General features: G+C 47.3%; 1 protein-coding gene across 2 annotated transcripts in view; it reads right to left on the bottom strand.

Moving 5' to 3' along the window:
- Positions 1-354: 354 nt before the first annotated feature.
- The window catches only part of LOC134984248 (gastrula zinc finger protein XlCGF26.1-like), a 43,744-nt gene continuing 24,123 nt past the window's right edge, over positions 355-19,975 (bottom strand). Inside the window, exon 3 of one of the 2 annotated variants that reach the window (XM_063949873.1) lies at positions 355-2,855. In XM_063949873.1, the coding sequence (XP_063805943.1) occupies positions 1,024-2,820 (1,797 nt within the window). In that variant the 5' untranslated portion in view covers positions 2,821-2,855 and the 3' untranslated portion in view covers positions 355-1,023. Of the gene's footprint in view, positions 2,859-19,975 lie in introns of both variants that reach the window. The other variant, XM_063949872.1, reaches the window with a different exon arrangement.

Raw genomic sequence — 19,975 nt, forward strand, 5'->3', positions numbered from 1 at the left:
CTGCCACACTCTCTGTATCCCCCCACTACTGACACCTGCCCCATCTCCCCCCACTACTGCCAAAGCCCTATCCTCCTCCACTACTGCCACTCACCACGCCTTCCCCACTACTGCCACCCGCACTGTCTCCCTCCACTACTGTCACACACCCCATCTCCCCCCAATACTGCCACAAGCCCCATCTCTACCAACTACTGCCACTGCCCTGTGTCCTTTTACTACTGCCACCCATCCTGTCACCCCACTATTTCCATCTGCCCTGTCTCCCCCCTACTGCCACCCGCCCCATCTCCCTCACTACTGCCACCCGCCCCATCTCCCCCCACTACTGCCAGGGAGCAGAGAATGGGTGTTATGTGGCAGGAACAACTGGTTAGGTAACAGCCTGGCTGCTGCATTCTGTACAAGCTGTAAGCAGTTTAATTCTATTGCTGGGAGACCCAGGTAGAGGACATTGCAGTAGTCCATGCGTGATGATACAAGTGCATGTATGACTGTAGGTAGATCTTCTGAGGGAAAAAAAGTGCTGCAGTCTGGCTATGTTCCTCAGATGAGGATCTGATTGTGGCAGATACCGATGTCTAAGTGTCACTTCACCATCCAGGACACCAAGATTACGCACAGGATCAGCATTTTGTAACTCTGAACCCCCAAGCGCAAGTCTGGTTGGTTTGCAAAGCTGAGCTGTAGCCCTGCCCTTTGTTGGTGAGCTTCTATCATAAGGACCTGTTTCACCAGGACTGAGTCACAGCCAACTGGCATCACCCACACCTGGAGCTCAGCTAGACAACCATTTAGGATAGGTACTGGGTTCTTAGTACCCGGAGCAAAAGACAGGTCATCTGCATAGCAGTGGTAGACAAGGACATGACATCTCTTTGTTTCACCCTGCGGTAGCATGTATATTGCAAAAAGCATGGGAGATAGCATAAGAACCTTCAAAAACATTCCATGGCAATGATCAGTATACTCTAGAATAAAATGTTAACTCACCTGATGACTATTATGTGCAACAAGAGTGATTTATTTCTCAGAGTATAGAAATGGTTTCTCACCAGTGTGAGTTCTCTGATGTGTAACAAGACCTGATTTGTGTGAAAAACATTTCCCACACTTAGAACATGGAAATGGCTTCTCACCTGTGTGACATCGCTGATGTGTAAATAGTTGTGATTTCTGTGTAAAACATTTCCCGCACTCAGTGCAAGAAAATGGCTTTTCACCTGTGTGACTTCTCTCATGTATAACAAGGTGTGATTTTTGTGTAAAACATTTCCCACACTCAGAGCAAGAAAATGGCTTTTCACCTGTGTGACTTCTCTCATGTATAACAAGGTGTGATTTTTGTGTAAAACATTTCCCACACTCACAGCAAGAAAATGGCTTTTCACCTGTGTGACTTCTCTCATGTATAACAAGGTGTGATTTACTTAAACAAAATTTCCCACACTCAGAGCAAGAAAATGGCTTCTCACCAGTGTGACTTCCCTGATGTTTAATAAGATCTGATTTGTGTGCAGAACATTTTCCACACTCAGAAAATGGAAACGGTTTCTCACCTGTGTGAGTTCTCTGATGTGTAATAAGTTGTGATTTCTGGGTAAAACATTTCCCACACTCAGAGCAAGAAAATGGCTTCTCACCTGTGTGACTTCTCTGATGTGTAATAAGTTGTGATTTCTGGGTAAAACATTTCCCACACTCAGAGCAATAAAATGGATTCTCACCTGTGTGACCTCTCTGATGTGTAATAAGTTGTGATTTCTGGGTAAAACATTTCCCACACTCAGAGCAATAAAATGGCCTCTCACCTGTGTGACTTCTCTGATGTATAACAAGATCTGATTTGTGTGCAAAATATTTCCCACACTCAGAACACGGAAATGGCTTCTCACCTGTGTGACTTCTCTGATGTGTAACAAGACCTGATTTGTGTGCAAAATATTTCCCACACTCAGAACATGGAAATGGCTTCTCACCTGTGTGACTTTTCTGATGTGTAACAAGACCTGATTTGTGTGCAAAACATTTCCCACACTCTGAACATGGAAATGGCTTCTCACCTGTGTGAATTCTCTGATGTCTAACAAGTTGAGAATTCTGGGTAAAACTTTTCCCACATTCAGAGCAAGAAAATGGCTTCTCTCCTGTGTGACTTCTCTGATGTATAACAAGATCTGATTTGTGTGCAAAACATTTCCCACACTCAGAACATGGAAATGGCTTCTCACCTGTGTGACTTCTCTCATGTTTTATAAGATCTGATTTCCGTGTAAAACATTTCCCACACTCAGAGCAAGGAAATAGATTCTCACCCGTGTGATGTCTCTGATGTATAACAAGTTGTGATTTCCGTGCAAAACATTTCCCACACTCAGAACATGGAAATGGTGATGTACCTGTGTGACATCTCTTATGTGCATCAAGAGTTGTTTTGTATGTAAAACATTTCCCACACTCAAAACAGGAATATGGTTTCTCACCTGTATGTACTCTCTTATGTATTACAAGAAGTGATTTCTTTGCAAAACATTTCCCACACTCAGAACATGGAAATGGCCTCTCACCTGCCTTACCTGTGTGTGGGTTAATATGCTTTGTGTTCTGTGTAAAACTTTTGGCATCTATAGAACAGGGAAACACTGTATCTACTCTCAGAGCTGTAACAGATGCACCAATATCAGAGTGATCAGGAGAACATTTCCCAGGATCAGAGGGATCAGCTGACAAAGCTGGATGTATAATTGGGGTAATGGGGTTGGCTCCTGGAGAATCCTGTCTACTGTCATTATCTTTTATGTCACAATCCGGGGATAACATTAGATGTCCTTCTGAGATCCTGCTTGTGTGTCCATCTGCTGGAAATAAAATACATTATGGAAATGTGACATTTTCTGTAACAATATTAATCTTGTAAACAATAGGAGAAGACGACTCTCTGGGACACTTAAAGGCCCTACACACTAAAAGATTATCTGTCCAATCTGGCTGATTGGAAAGAAAATCTGGCAATGGCTGGGAGCAAATGACAATCAACAATGTGCTACCAAAATCAAGAAAATGGACAAAAACAGTTCAGATAAATTGGTTTAATGAAACAAACTTAACCAAATTGTCTTAAAGTCCATTTTTGTCTGTTTTCCAATGTTTGAGAGCAAATAGTGAATTGCCATTTGCTCCCATACATTTTCAGATTTTCTTTCCAATCAGCCAGATTGGACAGATAATCTTTTAGTGTGTAGGGCCCATTAATTGTAAATGTGTGTGTATCATAAAACATCATTTTTAATGAAGGCTTTACAATATTGTGTCTCAGACTATCATTGTGTCCACCCTCCTGAGAACACTCACAATAACAAATGTAATATTATAATAAGACTTAGATATATCTCTCTCTCGTACTGGTAACTATCCATGAAGTATAAATGGAGATGTAGTCACTCGCCAAGTCCTATGTCAGCACCAATGTAAAACAATATATGGGGAACATATCGTATGAATTGGAGATTCTAGATGAACAATAACATCAGTCATATGAGCTGATGGATCAGAGAAATGTCTCCTAACGTTACTCCTGGAAGCATTGGTAAGGAAGCATTCCTTTATATGTGTGCTCATACGCTGGTAAGCCTCTACATGTGTTACTCACCCTTATATGAGGTGTATTGCTACAGCAGAGTAGGTGTGGAACAAGGGGGCAGATGTATTAACCTGGAGGAATAAGGAAGTGATAAACCAGTGATATGTGCAAGGTGATAAAGGCACCAGCCAATCAGGTCCTAACTGTTAATTTGCATATTGGAGCTGATTGGCTGGTGCCTTTATCACATTGCACATATCACTGGTTTATCACTTCCTTATGCCTTCTCCAGGTTAATACATCTGCCCCAAGGTACTTTGCATGCAATACACCATATAATACCCTGTAATCATCATCTGCTAGGTTATAATACACTGTTACACCCCCATCATCAGTGTCTTACCTCTATTCTCTCACTAGTAATAAGGATGATGTGTGTACGGTAAGTATGATACAGAGAATTACATATCAGAATCTATACAGCTGCCGCCATACTTCTGCTTCTCATACGTGTGCTACTGGCAGCAGTGAACATCTGAGTGAGAGTGCAGGGAAGACAGCAGAGTCTGATGAGAAAGAGATTGGATCTTCCTTTGCAGGGATGTACCACACTTGATAGTATATAAAATAACAACTAAGAGGGTCGTTGGCTGAGTCCATCCAGATGTGTTTTCTGGATCTCTCCTCACTAAGTGGCTTCTTATCTACCCTACCTGATAGCTCACCATGCCTCCAAAAAAGGTTAAAAAGGTACCAAATCGGCTCCACCTGTCCATCTCTTTGGTACCTCGAATTCAGGTGGTCCTTTTAAGACTGCTACAACATCATCTGCATCTTCTTGTCCATTGCACAGCCCAGCTGTAATGGCTGAAGACGTCTTAAGACACTCTAGATGGTCCTGTTACTCTACACTCTATACATTCTATGTTATCTACATTTAAGGACTGAAATAACCTTAGAACTTAACTCTAATATTCAAGCTTTAAGGTCCGATATCAGTGAGATTGGCACTCGTACAGACTAAGATGAAAAAGATTGTTGCATCTCACAAAGATCTGATTTCAGCACATGACACTCTTCAGGAAGACCCAGTTTCTATTCGTGATAAAGTCATTGATTTAGAAGACTGGTCTCGGATAAATAATATCAGAATAATGGGCATTACAGATTCTGTTACAAATGCTGAGCTTTATGATTATGCCACGGTCCTCTTTTCAGAAACTTCCACCGAAGGCTCCTGCAGTGGACCTTCTTATTGATAGGATCCGTAGATGCACAAAGTCCAAACAGGAACCTATCCAAGCACCGAGGGACACTCTGCTCAGGGTCCACTTTTTCACATTAAAGAAGGCATTCTACTAGCCGCTTTGTCTTCCTCATCCACAGCTGAGTGCCTGAATAATCTGCGCTATTTCTACATATTTCTCCTATGACGCTGGCCAAAAGGCGTCTATTTCACCCAAGGAAATTTGCAATACAAATGGAGCTTTCCTACTAAGGTTATTGTAATGCGAAATAGCGCCTTCACAGTGATACCTTCACCCGAGGATGGCCCTGCTATTCTGAAAAAGTGGGACATTCCTGTTGACAGTCCTTCATGACACTTTACCTAAGCCAATCCCGGAGGAGTTGTCTTCCATCTCGAAGTAATATGCTAAAGGAGTAAGACTGCTGCAGACACTCAGAGTTTGTTTCCTACTGTAACATGTGCCAACTGGGACTAAGTTACCGGGCATGGATCTATTTTTATTTGCTCTTGTTATGGGTATAAAATTTATCTTTTATCTTTATTTCCTGTGCTATATAATTGCTATATGGTATATGGTCTGAAATTCTTTTCACTGTTACGTTTCATAATACCTTTCTAGAATGTTTGGGTGTTCAGGTAAAGCATGACTGATTCATGTAACATCCTGTTGCCCTTATAACTGTTGGTAGAACCTAAATTGGATATCAGGCTATGTTCTTGGACTTTACCTCCTTTGGATACATTGGTTATATTGAGATTTGAGATTTCTTTGTACAGTTGTTACTATGATTAGATTTTGCACTCTCGTATGGCTACTTGGGGTAGTCGGTGGGTTTCCCTTTTAGGCCCGACCGCCACCTTTTTCCACCTTTCTGTCACGGTACCCTAGTGACGGAATCTCTAGCTCCTTTATGGACGCTATTTCTGTTTGTCTCCCATATTTGTTCCCTATTTTATTTCTTATGTTGATAGTTTGAAGTATGCACACGTCCTACAGACTCTATTAGACTTTACACAGATGATCCTAGATGTTCATACCATGATCTGATCTCTCTCTATCACGGTGACGTTTTTAAGTCTTAATATAAAAGGTCTTAATTCTCCCCGTAAGAGACGTCTTGCAATAACATATTTCGCTGACCAGAAGCCATTCAGGAATCACATGTTCCATTGCAGTCTCCCCCTCAGTTTACCAATAACTACCCAGCATGCTCTATCTCCTGTGGTGTAGCCATCCTTTCTAATAGATCCCGCCCCTTTCACCTGGAAAGCAAGTGGGTGGATTGCAATGGTAGATATTGGATTCTAGTTGGGAAAATTCATTATAAATATGTCACCCTCACTTCTCTCTATGCCCCTAATGCCAGACAGACCCGACTACTTAGAGAGAGAAGGTCGTCATCCAAGTGCCAGAGTACAGGTAATCAGCAGGGAATGTGCAGGATTCTGAATGTTAGGGGTGAGCAGGAGTATAATAGGGGCTGAAGGCTCCTGACTCCCTCAGTGGAAAAATATATATTCCTCATTAGTTTGTACCAACAGAGAAGGGTGTAGGATAAGAGATTGCTGTAGTGACTGAGCAAGGAGAAAATGTGACTCTTTTCTGTAATAATAAGATTTTACTCACCGGTAAATCTATTTCTCGTAGTCCGTAGTGGATGCTGGGAACTCCGAAAGGACCAAGGGGAATAGCGGCTCCGCAGGAGACTGGGCACAACTAAAAGAAAGCTTTTAGACTACCTGGTGTGCACTGGCTCCTCCCACTATGACCCTCCTCCAAGCCTCAGTTAGGATACTGTGCTCGGAAGAGCTGACACAAAAAGGAAGGATTTTGAATCCCGGGTAAGACTCATACCAGCCACACCAATCACACCGTATAACTCGTGATACTATACCCAGTTAACAGTATGAAACATAACTGAGCCTCTCAACAGATGGCTCATAACAATAACCCTTTAGTTAGGCAATAACTATATACAAGTATTGCAGACAATCCTTAACTTGGGATGGGCGCCCAGCATCCAATACGGACTACGAGAAATAGATTTACCGGTGAGTAAAATCTTATTTTCTCTGACGTCCTAGTGGATGCTGGAAACTCCGAAAGGACCATGGGGATTATACCAAAGCTCCCAAACGGGCGGGAGAGTGCGGATGACTCTGCAGCACCGAATGAGAGAACTCAAGGTCCTCCTCAGCCAGGGTATCAAATTTGTAGAATTTAGCAAACGTGTTTGCCCCTGACCAAGTAGCAGCTCGGCAAAGTTGCAAAGCTGAGACCCCTCGGGCAGCCGCCCAAGATGAGCCCACTTTCCTCGTGGAGTGGGCTTTTACTGATTTAGGATGCGGCAGTCCCGCCACAGAATGTGCAAGCTGAATTGTGCTACAAATCCAGTGGGCAATAGTCTGCTTAGAAGCAGGAGCACCCAGCTTGTTGGGTGCATACAGGATAAACAGCGAGTCAGTTTTCCTGACTCCAGCCGTCCTGGAAACATACATTTTCAAGGCCCTGACCATGTCCAGTAACTTGGAATCCTCCAAGTCCCTAGTAGCTGCAGGCACTACAATAGGTTGGTTCAAATGAAAAGCTGATACCACCTTAGGGAGAAACTGAGGACGAGTCCTCAATTCTGCCCTATCCATAGGGAAAATCAGATAAGGGCTTTTACAAGACAAAGCCGCCAATTCTGATACACGCCTGGCCAAAGCCAAGGCCAATAAAATGACCACTTTCCACGTGAGATAATTCAGATCCCCGGTTTTAAGTGGTTCGAACCAATGTGATTTTAAGAAACTCAACACCACGTTGAGATCCCAAGGTGCCACTGGAGGCACACTCCTTTTACAAATGTCTGAACTTCAGGCAGTGAAGCCAGTTCTTTCTGGAAGAAAATCGACAGAGCCGAAATCTGGACCTTAATGGAACCCAATTTTAGGCCCATAGTCACTCATGACTGTAGGAAGTGCAGAAAACGACCCAGCTGAAATTCCTCTGTTGGGGCCTTCCTGGCCTCACACCACGCAACATATTTTCGCCAAATACGGTGATAATGGTTTGCGGTTACTTCTTTCCTGGCTTTTATCAGCGTAGGAATGACTTCCTCCGGAATGCCCTTTTCCTTTAGGATCCGGTAGTCAACCGCCATGCCGTCAAACGCAGCCGCGGTAAGTATTGGAACAGACAGGGCCCCTGCTGTAGCAGATCCTGTCTGAGCGGTAGAGGCCATGGGTCCTCTGATATAATTTCTTGAAGTTCTGGGTACCAAGCTCTTCTTGGCCAATCTGGAACCACGAGTATCGTTCTTACTTCTCGTCTTCTTATTATTCTCAGTACCTTTGTTATGAGATGCAGAGGAGGGAACACATAAACCGACTGGTACACCCACGGTGTCACTAGAGCGTCCACAGCTATCGCCTGAGGGTCCCTTGACCTGGCGCAATATCTCTCTAGTTTTTTGTTTAGGCGGGATGCCATCATGTCCACCTGTGGCCTTTCCCAACGGTTTACCATTAGTTGGAAGACTTCTGGATGAAGTCCCCACTCTCCCGGGTGTAGGTCGTGTCTGCTGAGGAAGTCTGCTTCCCAGTTGTCCACTCCCGGAATGAACACTGCTGACAGTGCTAAGACGTGATTTTCCGCCCATCGGAGAATCCTTGTGGCTTCTGCCATCGCCATCCTGCTTCTTGTGCCGCCCTGTCGGTTTACATGGGCGACTGCCGTGATGTTGTCTGATTGGATCAGAACCGGCTGGTTTTGAAGCAGGGGCCTTGCCTGACTTAGGGCATTGTAAATGGCCCTCAGTTCCTTTATGTGTAGGGACGACTCCTGACTTGACCAAAGTCCTTGGAAATTTCTTCCCTGTGTGACTGCCCCCCAGCCTCGAAGGCTGGCATCCGTGGTCACCAGGACCCAGTCCTGTATGCCGAATCTGCGGCCCTCTAGAAGATGAGCCGTCTGCAGCCACCACAACAGATACCCTGGTCCTTGGAAACAGGGTTATCAGCCGATGCATCTGAAGATGCGATCCTGACCACTTGTCCAAGAGGTCCCACTGAAAAGTTCTTGCATGAAAACCTGCCGAATGGAATTGCTTCGTAGGAAGCTACCATTTTTCCCAGGACTCGTGTGCAGTGATGCACCAATACCTGTTTTGGTTTCAGGAGGTCTCTGACTAGAGATGACAGCTCCTTGGCCTTCTCCCTTGGGAGAAGCACTTTTTTTCTGTTCTGTGTCCAGAACCATCCCCAGGAACAGTAGGCGTGTGGTAGGAACCAGCTGTGACTTTGGGATGTTTAGAATCCATCTGTGCTGTTGTAGCACTTCCCGAGATAGTGCTACCCCGACCAACAACTGTTCCTTGGACCTCGCCTTTATAAGGAGATCGTCCAAGTACGGGATACTTAAAACTCCCTTTTTTCGAAGGAGTATCATCATTTCTGCCATTACCTTGGTAAACACCCTCGGTGCTGTGGAGAGTCCAAACGGTAGCGTCTGGAATTGGTAATGGCAATCCTGTACCACAAATCTGAGGTACTCCTGGTGAGGATGGTAAATGGGAACATGCAGGTAAGCATCCTTGATGTCCAGAGATACCATGTAATCCCCCTCGTCCAGGCTTGCAATAACCGCCCTGAGCGATTCCATCTTGAACTTGAATTTTTTATGTATGTGTTCAAGGATTTCAAATTTAAAATTGGTCTCACCGAACCGTCCGGTTTCGGTACCACAAACAGTGTGGAATAGTAACCCCGTCCTTGTTGAAGTAGGGGCACCTTGACTATCACCTGCTGGGAATATAGCTTGTGAATTGCCGCTAGCACAGCCTCCCCCTGCCTGAGGGAGTTATCGGCAAGGCAGATTTGAGGAAACGGCGGGGGGGGGGGAGACGCCTCGAATTCCAGCTTGTACCCCTGAGATACTACTTGAAGGATCCAGGGATCCACCTGTGAGCGAGCCCACTGATCGCTGAAATTTTTGAGGCGGCCCCCCACAGTACCTGGCTCCGCCTGTGGAGCCCCACCGTCATGCGGCGGACTTGGAAGAAGCGTGGGAGGACTTTTGTTCCTGGGAACCTGCTGTTTGTTGCAGCCTTTTTCCCTTACCTCTGCCTCTGGGCAGAAAGGACCCGCCTTTTCCCTGCCTGTTTTTCTGGGGTCGAAAGGACTGAACCTGATAATATGGCGCTTTCTTAGGCTGTGGGGGAACATGGGGTAAAAATGCTGATTTCCCAGCTGTTGCTGTGGAAACTAGGTCTGAGAGACCATCCCCGAATAACTCCTCACCCTTATAAGGCAAAACTTCCATGTGCCTTTTTGAATCCCCTGTCCACTGCCGAGTCCATAAGCCTCTCCTAGCAGAAATGGACAATGCACTTATTTTAGATGCCAGCCAGCAGATCTCCCTCTGTGCATCTCTCATATATAAGACTGAGTCTTTTATATGCTCTATGGTTAGCAATATAGTGTCCCTGTCTAGTGTGTCAATATTTTCTGACAGGGAATCTGACCACGCAGCGGCAGCACTGCACATCCATGCTGAAGCAATAGCTGGTCTCAATATAATGCCTGAGTGTGTATATACAGACTTCAGGATCGCCTCCTGCTTCTTATCTGCAGGCTCCTTTAGGGCGGCCGTATCCGGAGACGGTAGTGCCACCTTCTTTGACAAGCATGTGAGCGCTTTATCCACCCTAGGAGGTTTTTCCCAACGTGCCCTACCCTCTGGCGGGAAAGGGAACGCCATTAGTAACTTTTTAGAAATTACCAATTTTTTATCGGGGGAAGCCCACGCTTCTTCACACACTTCATTTAACTCCTCAGATGGGGGAAAAAATAAGAATTTACTTACCGATAATTCTATTTCTCGTAGTCCGTAGTGGATGCTGGGGACTCCGTAAGGACCATGGGGAATAGTGGCTCCGCAGGAGGCTGGGCACATCTAAAGAAAGCTTTAGGACTACCTGGTGTGCACTGGCTCCTCCCCCTATGACCCTCCTCCAAGCCTCAGTTAGGATACTGTGCCCGGACGAGCGTACACAATAAGGAAGGATTTTGAATCCCGGGTAAGACTCATACCAGCCACACCAATCACACTGTACAACTTGTGATCTGAACCCAGTTAACAGCATGATAACAGAGGAGCCTCTAGAAAAGATGGCTCACTACAGCAAAAACCCGAATTTTTTGGTAACAATAACTATGTACCAGTATTGCAGACAATCCGCACTTGGGATGGGCGCCCAGCATCCACTACGGACTACGAGAAATAGAATTATCGGTAAGTAAATTCTTATTTTCTCTAACGTCCTAAGTGGATGCTGGGGACTCCGTAAGGACCATGGGGATTATACCAAAGCTCCCAAACGGGCGGGAGAGTGCGGATGACTCTGCAGCACCAAATGAGAGAACTCCAGGTCCTCCTCAGCCAGGGTATCAATTTTGTAGAATTTACAAACGTATTTTCTCCTGACCAAGTAGCTGCTCGGCAAAGTTGTAAAGCCGAGACCCCTCGGGCAGCCGCCCAAGATGAGCCCACCTTCCTTGTGGAGTGGGCATTTACATATTTTTGGCTGTGGCAAGCCTGCCACAGAATGTGCAAGCTGAATTGTACTACAAATCCAACGAGCAATAGTCTGCTTAGAAGCAGGTGCACCCAGCTTGTTGGGTGCATACAGGATAAACAGCGAGTCAGATTTCCTGACTCCAGCCATCCTGGAAACATATATTTTCAGGGCCCTGACAACGTCTAGCCACTTGGAGTCCTCCAAGTCCCTAGTAGCCGCAGGCACCACAATAGGTTGGTTCAGGTGAATTCTGAAAACCACCTTAGGGAGAAACTGAGGACGAGTCCTCAATTCCGCCCTGTCCGAATGGAAAATCAGATAAGGGCTTTTACAGGATAAAGCTGCCAATTCTGACACGCGCCTGGCCCAGGCCAGGGCCAACAGCATGAGCACTTTCCATGTGAGATATTTTAACTCCACAGATTTAAGTGGGTCAAACCAATGAGACTTTTGGAACCCAAAAACTACGTTGAGATCTCAAAGTGTCACTGGAGGCACAAAAGGAGGCTGTATATGCAGTACCCCTTTTACAAATGTCTGAACTTCAGGGACTGAAGCTAGTTCTTTTTGGAAGAAAATTGACAGAGCCGAAATTTGAACCTTAATGGACCCCAATTTCAGGCCCATAGACACTCCTGTTTGCAGGAAATGTAGGAATCGACCCAGTTGAATTTCCTCCGTCGGGCCTTACCGGCCTCGCACCACGCAACATATTTTCGCCAAATGCGGTGATAATGTGTTGCGGTTACATCCTTCCTGGCTATGATCAGGATAGGGATGACTACATCCGGAATGCCTTTTTTCCTTCAGGATCCGGCGTTCAACCAGCATGCCGTCAAACGCAGCCGCGGTAAGTCTTGGAACAGACAGGGTCCTTGCTGGAGCAGGTCCCTTCTTAGAGGTAGAGGCCACGGATCCTCCGTGAGCATCTCTTGAAGTTCCGGTTACCAAGTCCTTCTTGGCCAATCCGGAGCCACGAATATAGTGCTTACTCCTCTCCATCTTATCAATCTCAGTACCTTGGGTATGAGAGGCAGAGGAAGGAACACATACACTGACTGGTACACCCACGGTGTTACCAGAGCGTCTACAGCTATTGCCTGAGGGTCCCTTGACCTGGCGCAATACCTGTCAAGTTTTTCCCAACGGTTTATAATCATGTGGAAGACTTCTGGGTGAAGTCCCCACTCTCCCGGGTGGAGGCCGTGCTGAGGAAATCTGCTTCCCAGTTGTCCACTCCCGGAATGAATACTGCTGACAGTGCTATCACACGATTTTTCGCCCCGCGAAGAATCCTTGCAGCTTCTGCCATTGCCCTCCTGCTTCTTGTGCCACCCTGTCTGTTTATGTGGGTGACTGCCGTGATGTTGTCCGACTGGATCAACACTGCCTGACCTTGAAGCAGAGGTCTTGCTAAGCTTAGAGCATTGTAAATGGCCCTTAGCTTCAGGATATTTATGTGAAGTGATGTCTCCAGGCTTGACCAAAAGCCCTGGATATTCCTTCCCTGTGTGACTGCTCCCCAGCCTCTCAGGCTGGCATCCGTGGTCACCAGGACCCAGTCCTGAATGCCGAATCTGCGGCCCTCTAGAAGATGAGCACTCTGCAACCACCACAGGAGGGATACCCCTGTCCTTGGTGACAGGGTTATCCGCTGATGCATCTGAAGATGCGATCCGGACCATTTGTCCCGCAGGTCCCACTGGAAAGTTCTTGCGTGGAATCTGCCGAATGGGATTGCTTCGTAGGAAGCCACCATTTTTCCCAGAACCCTTGTGCATTGATGCACTGAGACTTGGCTCGGTTTTAGGAGGTTCCTGACTAGCTCAGATAACTCCCTGGCTTTCTCCTCCGGGAGAAAAACCTTTTTCTGGACTGTGTCCAGGATCATCCCTAGGAACAGAAGACAAGTCGTCGGAACCAGCTGCGATTTTGGAATATTGAGAATCCAATCGTGCTGCCGCAACACTACCTGAGATAGTGCTACACCGACCTCCAACTGTTCCCTGGATCTTACCCTTATCAGGGAATCGTCCAAGTAAGGGATAACTAAGGGATAACTAAAATTCCCTTCCTTTGAAGGAATATCATCATTTCGGCCATTACCTTGGTAAAGACCCGGGGTGCCGTGGACCATCCATACGGCAGCGTCTGAACTGATAGTGACAGTTCTGTACCATAAACCTGAGGTACCCTTGGTGAGAAGGGTAAATTTTGACATTCTTCCAGGTTCGCAATCACTGCTCTGAGTGACTCAATCTTGAATTTGAACCTCTGTATGTAAGTGTTCAAAGATTTTTAGATTTAGAATCGATCTCACCGAGCCGTCTGGCTTCGGTACCACAACAGTGTGGAATAATACCCCGTTCCCTGTTGCAGGAGGGGTACCTTGATTATCACCTGCTGGGAATACAGCTTGTGAATGGCTTCCAAACTGCCTCCCTGTCAGAGGGAGACGTCGGTAAAGCCGACTTTAGGAAACGGCGAGGGGGAATTCCAATTTGTACCCCTGAGATATCACCGGAAGGATCCAGGGGTCTACTTGCGAGTGAGCCCACTGCGCGCTGAAATACAATGAGACGGTCCCCACCGTGCCTAAGCATGTAAAGCCCTAGCGTCATACTGAGGGCTTTGCACAGGCGGGAGAGGGCTACTGTTCCTGGAAACTGGCTGATTTCTGCAGCCTTTTCCTCTCCTTCTGTCACGGGGCAGAAATGAGGAACCCTTTGCCCGCTTGCCAACGCAGAACTGCGCCTGCTAATATGGCGTATCCTTATTTTGAGAGGCGACCTGGGGTACAAACGTGGATTTCCCAGCTGTTGCCGTGACCACCAGGTCTGAAGGACCGACCCCAAATGACTCCTCTCCTTTATAAGGCAATACTTCCAAATGCCTTTTGGAATCCGCATCACCTGACCAGTGTCGTGTCCATAACCCTCTACTGGCAGAAATGGACAACACACTTATACCTGATGCCAGTCGGCAAATACTCCGCTGTGCATCACGCATATATAGAAATGCATCTTTTAAATGCTCTATAGGCAAAAATATATTGTCAGGGAATCCGACCATGCCCACCCAGCACTGTACATCCAGGCTGAGGCGATTGCTGGTCGCAGTATAACACCAGTATGTGTGTAAATACCTTCCAGGCTACCCTCCTGCTTTCTATCAGCAGGATCCTTAAGGGCAGCCATCTCAGGAGAGGGTAGAGCCCTTGTTCTTACAAGCGTGTGAGCGCCTTATCCCCCCTAGGGGGTGTCTCCCAACGCACCCTAACCTCTGGCGGGAAAGGATATACTGCCAATAACTTTTTAGAAATTATCAATTGTTATCGGGGGAAACCCACGCATCATCACACACCTCATTTAATTTCACAGATTCAGGAAAACTACAGGTAGTTTTTCCTCACCGAACATAATACCCCTTTTTGGTGGTACTCGTATTATCAGAAATGTGTAAACATTTTTCATTGCCTCAATCATGTAACGTGTGGCCCTACTGGAAATCACGTTTGTCTCTTCACCGTCGACACAGGAGTCAGTATCCGTGTCGGCGTCTGTATCTGCCGTCTGAGGTAACGGGTGCTTTAGAGCCCCTGACAGCCCATGAGACGTCTGGACAGGCACAAGCTGAGTAGCCGGCTGTCTCATGTCATCAACTGTCTTAATACAGAGCTGACACTGTCACGTAATTTTCAACAGTTCATCCACTCAGGTGTCGACCCCCTAGGGGGTGACATCACCATTTCATACAATCTGCTCCGTCTCCACATCATTTTTCTCCTCATACATGTCGACACAAGGTACCGACACACAGCACACACACAGGGAATGCTCTGATAGAGGACAGGACCCCACTAGCCCTTTGGGGAGACAGAGGGAGAGTATGCCAGCACACACCAGAGCGCTATATATATATACAGGGATAACCTTATATAAGTGTTTTTCCCCTTATAGCTGCTGTATACACAATACTGCGCCTAATTAGTGCCCCCCTCTCTTTATTTAACCCTATCTGTAGTGTCAGACTGTAGGGGAGATCCAGGGAGCTTTCCCTCCAACTGAGTTGTGAGGGAAAATGGCGCTTGTGTGCTGAGGAGATAGGCTCCGCCCCTTTTTCGGCGGCCGTTCTCCCGCTTTTTTATGGAATGTCTGGCAGGGGTTAAATACATCCATATAGCCCAGGGGCTATATGTGATGTATTTTTAGCCATTTTAGGTATTTTCATTGCATCCCAGGGCGCCCCCCCCCCAGCGCCCTGCACCCTCAGTGACCGAAGTGTGAAGTGTGCTGAGAGCAATGGCGCACAGCTGCGGTGCTGTGCGCTACCTTTATGAAGACTGGGATGTCTTCTGCCGCCGATTTCTGGACCTCTTCTCTCTTCAGCATCTGCAAGGGGGCCGGCGGCGCGGCTCCGGTGACCCATCCAGGCTGTACCTGTGATCGTCCCTCTGGAGCTAATGTCCAGTAGCCTAAGAAGCCCAATCCATCCTGCACGCAGGTGAGTTCGCTTCTTCTCCCCTAAGTCCCTCGATGCAGTGAGCCTGTTGCTAGCAGGTCTCACTGAAAATAATAAACCTAACTAAAACTTTCACTAAGAGCTCAGGAGAGCCCCTAGTATGCACCCTTCTCGTTCGGGCACAGAGAACTAACAGAGGCTTGGAGGAGGGTCATAGGGGGAGGAGCCAGTGCACACCAGGTAGTCCTAAAGCTTGCTTTAGATGTGCCCAGCCTCCTTCAGGGCCGCTATTCCCCATGGTCCTTACGGAGTCCCCAGCATCCACTTAGGACGTCAGAGAAAGGAGGAAACACATAGACCGACTGGAACACCCACGGTGTCACTAGGGCGTCCACTGCCCCCGCCTGAGGGTATGTACCTCTGTAGTTTTTTGTTTAGGCGGGACGCCATCATGTCTATCTGGGGCAGGCCCCACTGACTTGCAATCTGTGCAAAGACTTCCTGATGAAGTCCCCACTCTCCTGTATGTAGATCGTGTCTGCTGAGGAAGTCTGCTTCCCAGTTGTCCACTCCCGGAATGAACACTGCTGACAGTGCGCCTACATGATTTTCCGCCCAGCGAAGAATCCTGGTGTTTTCCGCCATTGCCACTTTGCTCCTTGTGCCGCCTTGGTGGTTTACATGAGCTACTGTGGTGATGTTGTCTGACTGGATCAGAACCGGTAGGTCGCGAAGCAAAGTCTCCGCTTGACGAAGGGCATTGTAAATGGACCTCAGTTCCAGGACGTTGATGTGAAGACCAGTTTCTTGACTTGACCAAAGACCTTGGAAGTTTCTTCCCTGTGTGACTGCTCCCCAACCTCGGAGGCTCGCGTCCATGGTCACCAGAACCCAGTCCTGAATGCCGAATCTGCGACCCTCTAGAAGGTGAGCACTCTGCAGCCACCACAGGAGAGATACCCTGGCCCTGGGGGACAGGGTGATCAACTGATGAATCTGTAGATGTGACCCGGACCACTTGTCCAGTAGGTCCCATTGGAAGGTCCTCGCATGGAACCTGCTGAAAGGAATGGCCTCGCAAGATGCCACCATCTTTCCCAGGACTCGAGTGCAGTGATGCACTGACACGTGTTTTGGCTTCAATAGGTCCCTGACCAGAGTCATGAGTTCCTAGGCCTTCTCTATCGGAAGATAAACCCTTTTCTGGTCCGTATCCAGAATCATGCCTAAGAAGGTCAAACGAGTCGTAGGAACCAACTGTGACTTCGGGATATTGAGAATCCAGCCGTGTTGCTGTAACACTTTCAGTGAAAGTGACACGCTGTTCAACAACTACTCTCATTATCTCACTTTTATGAGGAGATCGTCCAAGTGCGGGATAATTGTGACACCCTGCTTGCGCAGGAGCACCATCATTTCCGCCATTACCTTGGTGAAAATCCTCGGGGCCGTGGAAAGCCTGAAAGGCAACGTCTGAAATTGGTAATGACAATCTTGTACCGCAAATCTAAGGTATGCCTGATGAGATGGATATATGGGAACATGAAGGTATGCATCCTTTATGTCCAGGGATACCATAAAATCCCCCCTTCTAGGCTGGCGATGACCGCTCTGAGCGATTCCATCTTGAACTTGAACCTTTTCAAGTATAGGTTCAGGGATTTTAAATTTAAAATGGGTCTGACCGAACTGTCCGGTTTCGGGACTACAAATAGGGTTGAGTAATACCCCCTCCCTTGTTGAAGCAGGGGAACCTTGACCACCACCTGCTCAAGACACAATTTTTTAATTGCATTTAAGACTATTTCCCTTTCTGGGGGAGAAGCTGGTAGGGCCGATTTGAAAAACCGGCGAGGAGGCGCCTCTTCGAACTCCAGCTTGTAACCCTGGGAAACAATCTCTATTGCCCAGGGATCCACCTGTGAGTGAACCCAGATGTGGCTGAAAAGTCGAAGAACTTTGCATCATTGTAGTCGACCCTGGAGTCACAATCCGTGTTGGTATTAGTGTCTACTATTTGGGATAGTGGGTGCTTTTGAGACCCCGAAGGTCCCTGCGACATAGAGGCAGGCAGGGGTTGACTCCCTGCATGTTCCCTGGCTTCAGCTTTGTCCAACCTTTTGTGCAATAAATTCACATTAGCACTTAAAACATTCCACATATCCATCCAGTCTGGTGTCAGCGTTGTCGACGGAGACACCACACTCATTTGCTTCACCTCCTCCCTAGGAGAGCCTACTACCTCAGACATGCCGACACATGCGTACCGACACACCACACACTCAGGGAATCCTCTTATCTGAGGACAGTTCCCCCACAAGGCCCTTTGGAGAGACAGAGAGTATGCCAGCACACACCCAGCGCTAATGACCCAGGAAAAAACACACTATATGTTTACCCAGATAGCGCTGTAATATCTATTTTGCGCCAAATTATGTGCCCCCCCTTCTTTAAAACCCTCTTTCACCGTGATTAAGCAGGGGAGAGTCCGGGGAGCTTCCTCTCAGTGATGTGCTGTGGAGAAAATGGCGCTGGTGAGTGCTGAGGAACAAGCTCCGCCCCCTCAGCGGTGGGCTTCGGTCTCGCTTAAAAATTCAAAACATGGCGGGGGATCTCTCTTATATACAGTGCCCAGCCTGTATATAAGGTTATTGCCACCTTTGGAGGTCCATATTGCTGCCCAGGGCGCCCCCCCTGCGCCCTGCACCCTTACAGTGACTGCCGTGTGTGTGTGCTGTGTGGGAGCAATGGCGCACAGCGCTACCGCTGTGCGTTACCTCAGTGAAGATCTGAAGTCTTCTGACGCCTTTGAAGTCTTCTTTCTTCACATACTCACCCGACTTCAATCTTCCGGCTCTGCAAGGAGGACGGCGGCGCGGCTCTGGGACGAACTGCGGAGTGAGACCTGCGTTCCGTTCCCTCTGGAGCTAATGGTGTCCAGTAGCCTAAGAAACAGAGCCTAACATTAAAGTAGGTCTGCTTCTCTCCCCTCAGTCCCTCGCTGCAGGGAGTCTGTCGCCAGCAGGCTCCCTGAAAATAAAAAACCTAACAAATACTTTATTTTTCAGGAAAACCCAGGAGAGCTCCCTGTAATGCACCCAGTCTCCTCTGGGCACAGTAATAAACTGAGGCTGGAGGAGGGGCATAGAGGGAGGAGCCAGTGCACACCCATACCTAAAGTTCTTTCTTAGTGCCCATGTCTCCTGCGGAGCCCGTCTATCCCCATGGTCCTTACGGTGTCCCCAGCATCCTCTAGGACGTAAGAGAAATATATATATATAAAGACATCTTTTTCTGAGGTCTACAGGATCCACAGTCCTCGCATTGGGGTGTAGGTGGTAGGAGTTGACTGGGCACCACACAGTTAAGCTTGTAGCTCCCATGATGCACCAGTCCTCCTCCTCATATACCCCGCCTCTGGCCTAGGGAAGCCAGTTTTGTTAACAAGCCAAAAGGCAGGAGCAGAATTTCAGGAGAAAAGGAAGACTTGAACATACAAGACATACTATCTTGCAGAGTAGAAAAAAATCACAAAGGGGGGGAAAAAAATAGGATTTTAATTACCTAGCGGTAAATCCTTTTCTCGTAGTCCGTAGAGGATACTTGGGTCCACATTAGTTCCATAGGGTATAGACGGGTCCACTAGGAGCCATGGGCACTTTAAGAAATTAATAGTGTGGGCTGGCTCCTCCCTCTATCAGACTCAGTCTAGAAACTGTGCCCGAGGAGACGGACATACTTCAAGAGAAGGATTTAACTGAACAGTAGTGAGATTCGAACTAGCACACACAACCAAGAGGAAAGCCATGCTAACCAAACTTGAAAAGGTACAGCAATGGCTGCACCAAGAATAATACTTAACTAAGTAACAGTGCAGAAAAATGAAGCACTGGGCGGGCGCCCAGTATCCTCTACGCACTTCGAGAAAAGGATTTACCGGTAGGTAATTAAAATCCTATTCTCTCTTACATCCTAGAGGATACTGGGGTCCATTTAGTACCATGGGGATGCACGAAAGCTCCCAAAACGGGTGGGAGAGTGCTGAGGTTTCCTGAAGAACTGATTGATCAAACTGAAGGTCCTCAGCGGTCAAAGTATCGAACTTGTAGAACTTAGCAAACG

Source organism: Pseudophryne corroboree, assembly GCF_028390025.1.
Source record: "Pseudophryne corroboree isolate aPseCor3 chromosome 3 unlocalized genomic scaffold, aPseCor3.hap2 SUPER_3_unloc_43, whole genome shotgun sequence".
Classification (NCBI taxonomy): Eukaryota; Metazoa; Chordata; class Amphibia; order Anura; family Myobatrachidae; genus Pseudophryne; species Pseudophryne corroboree.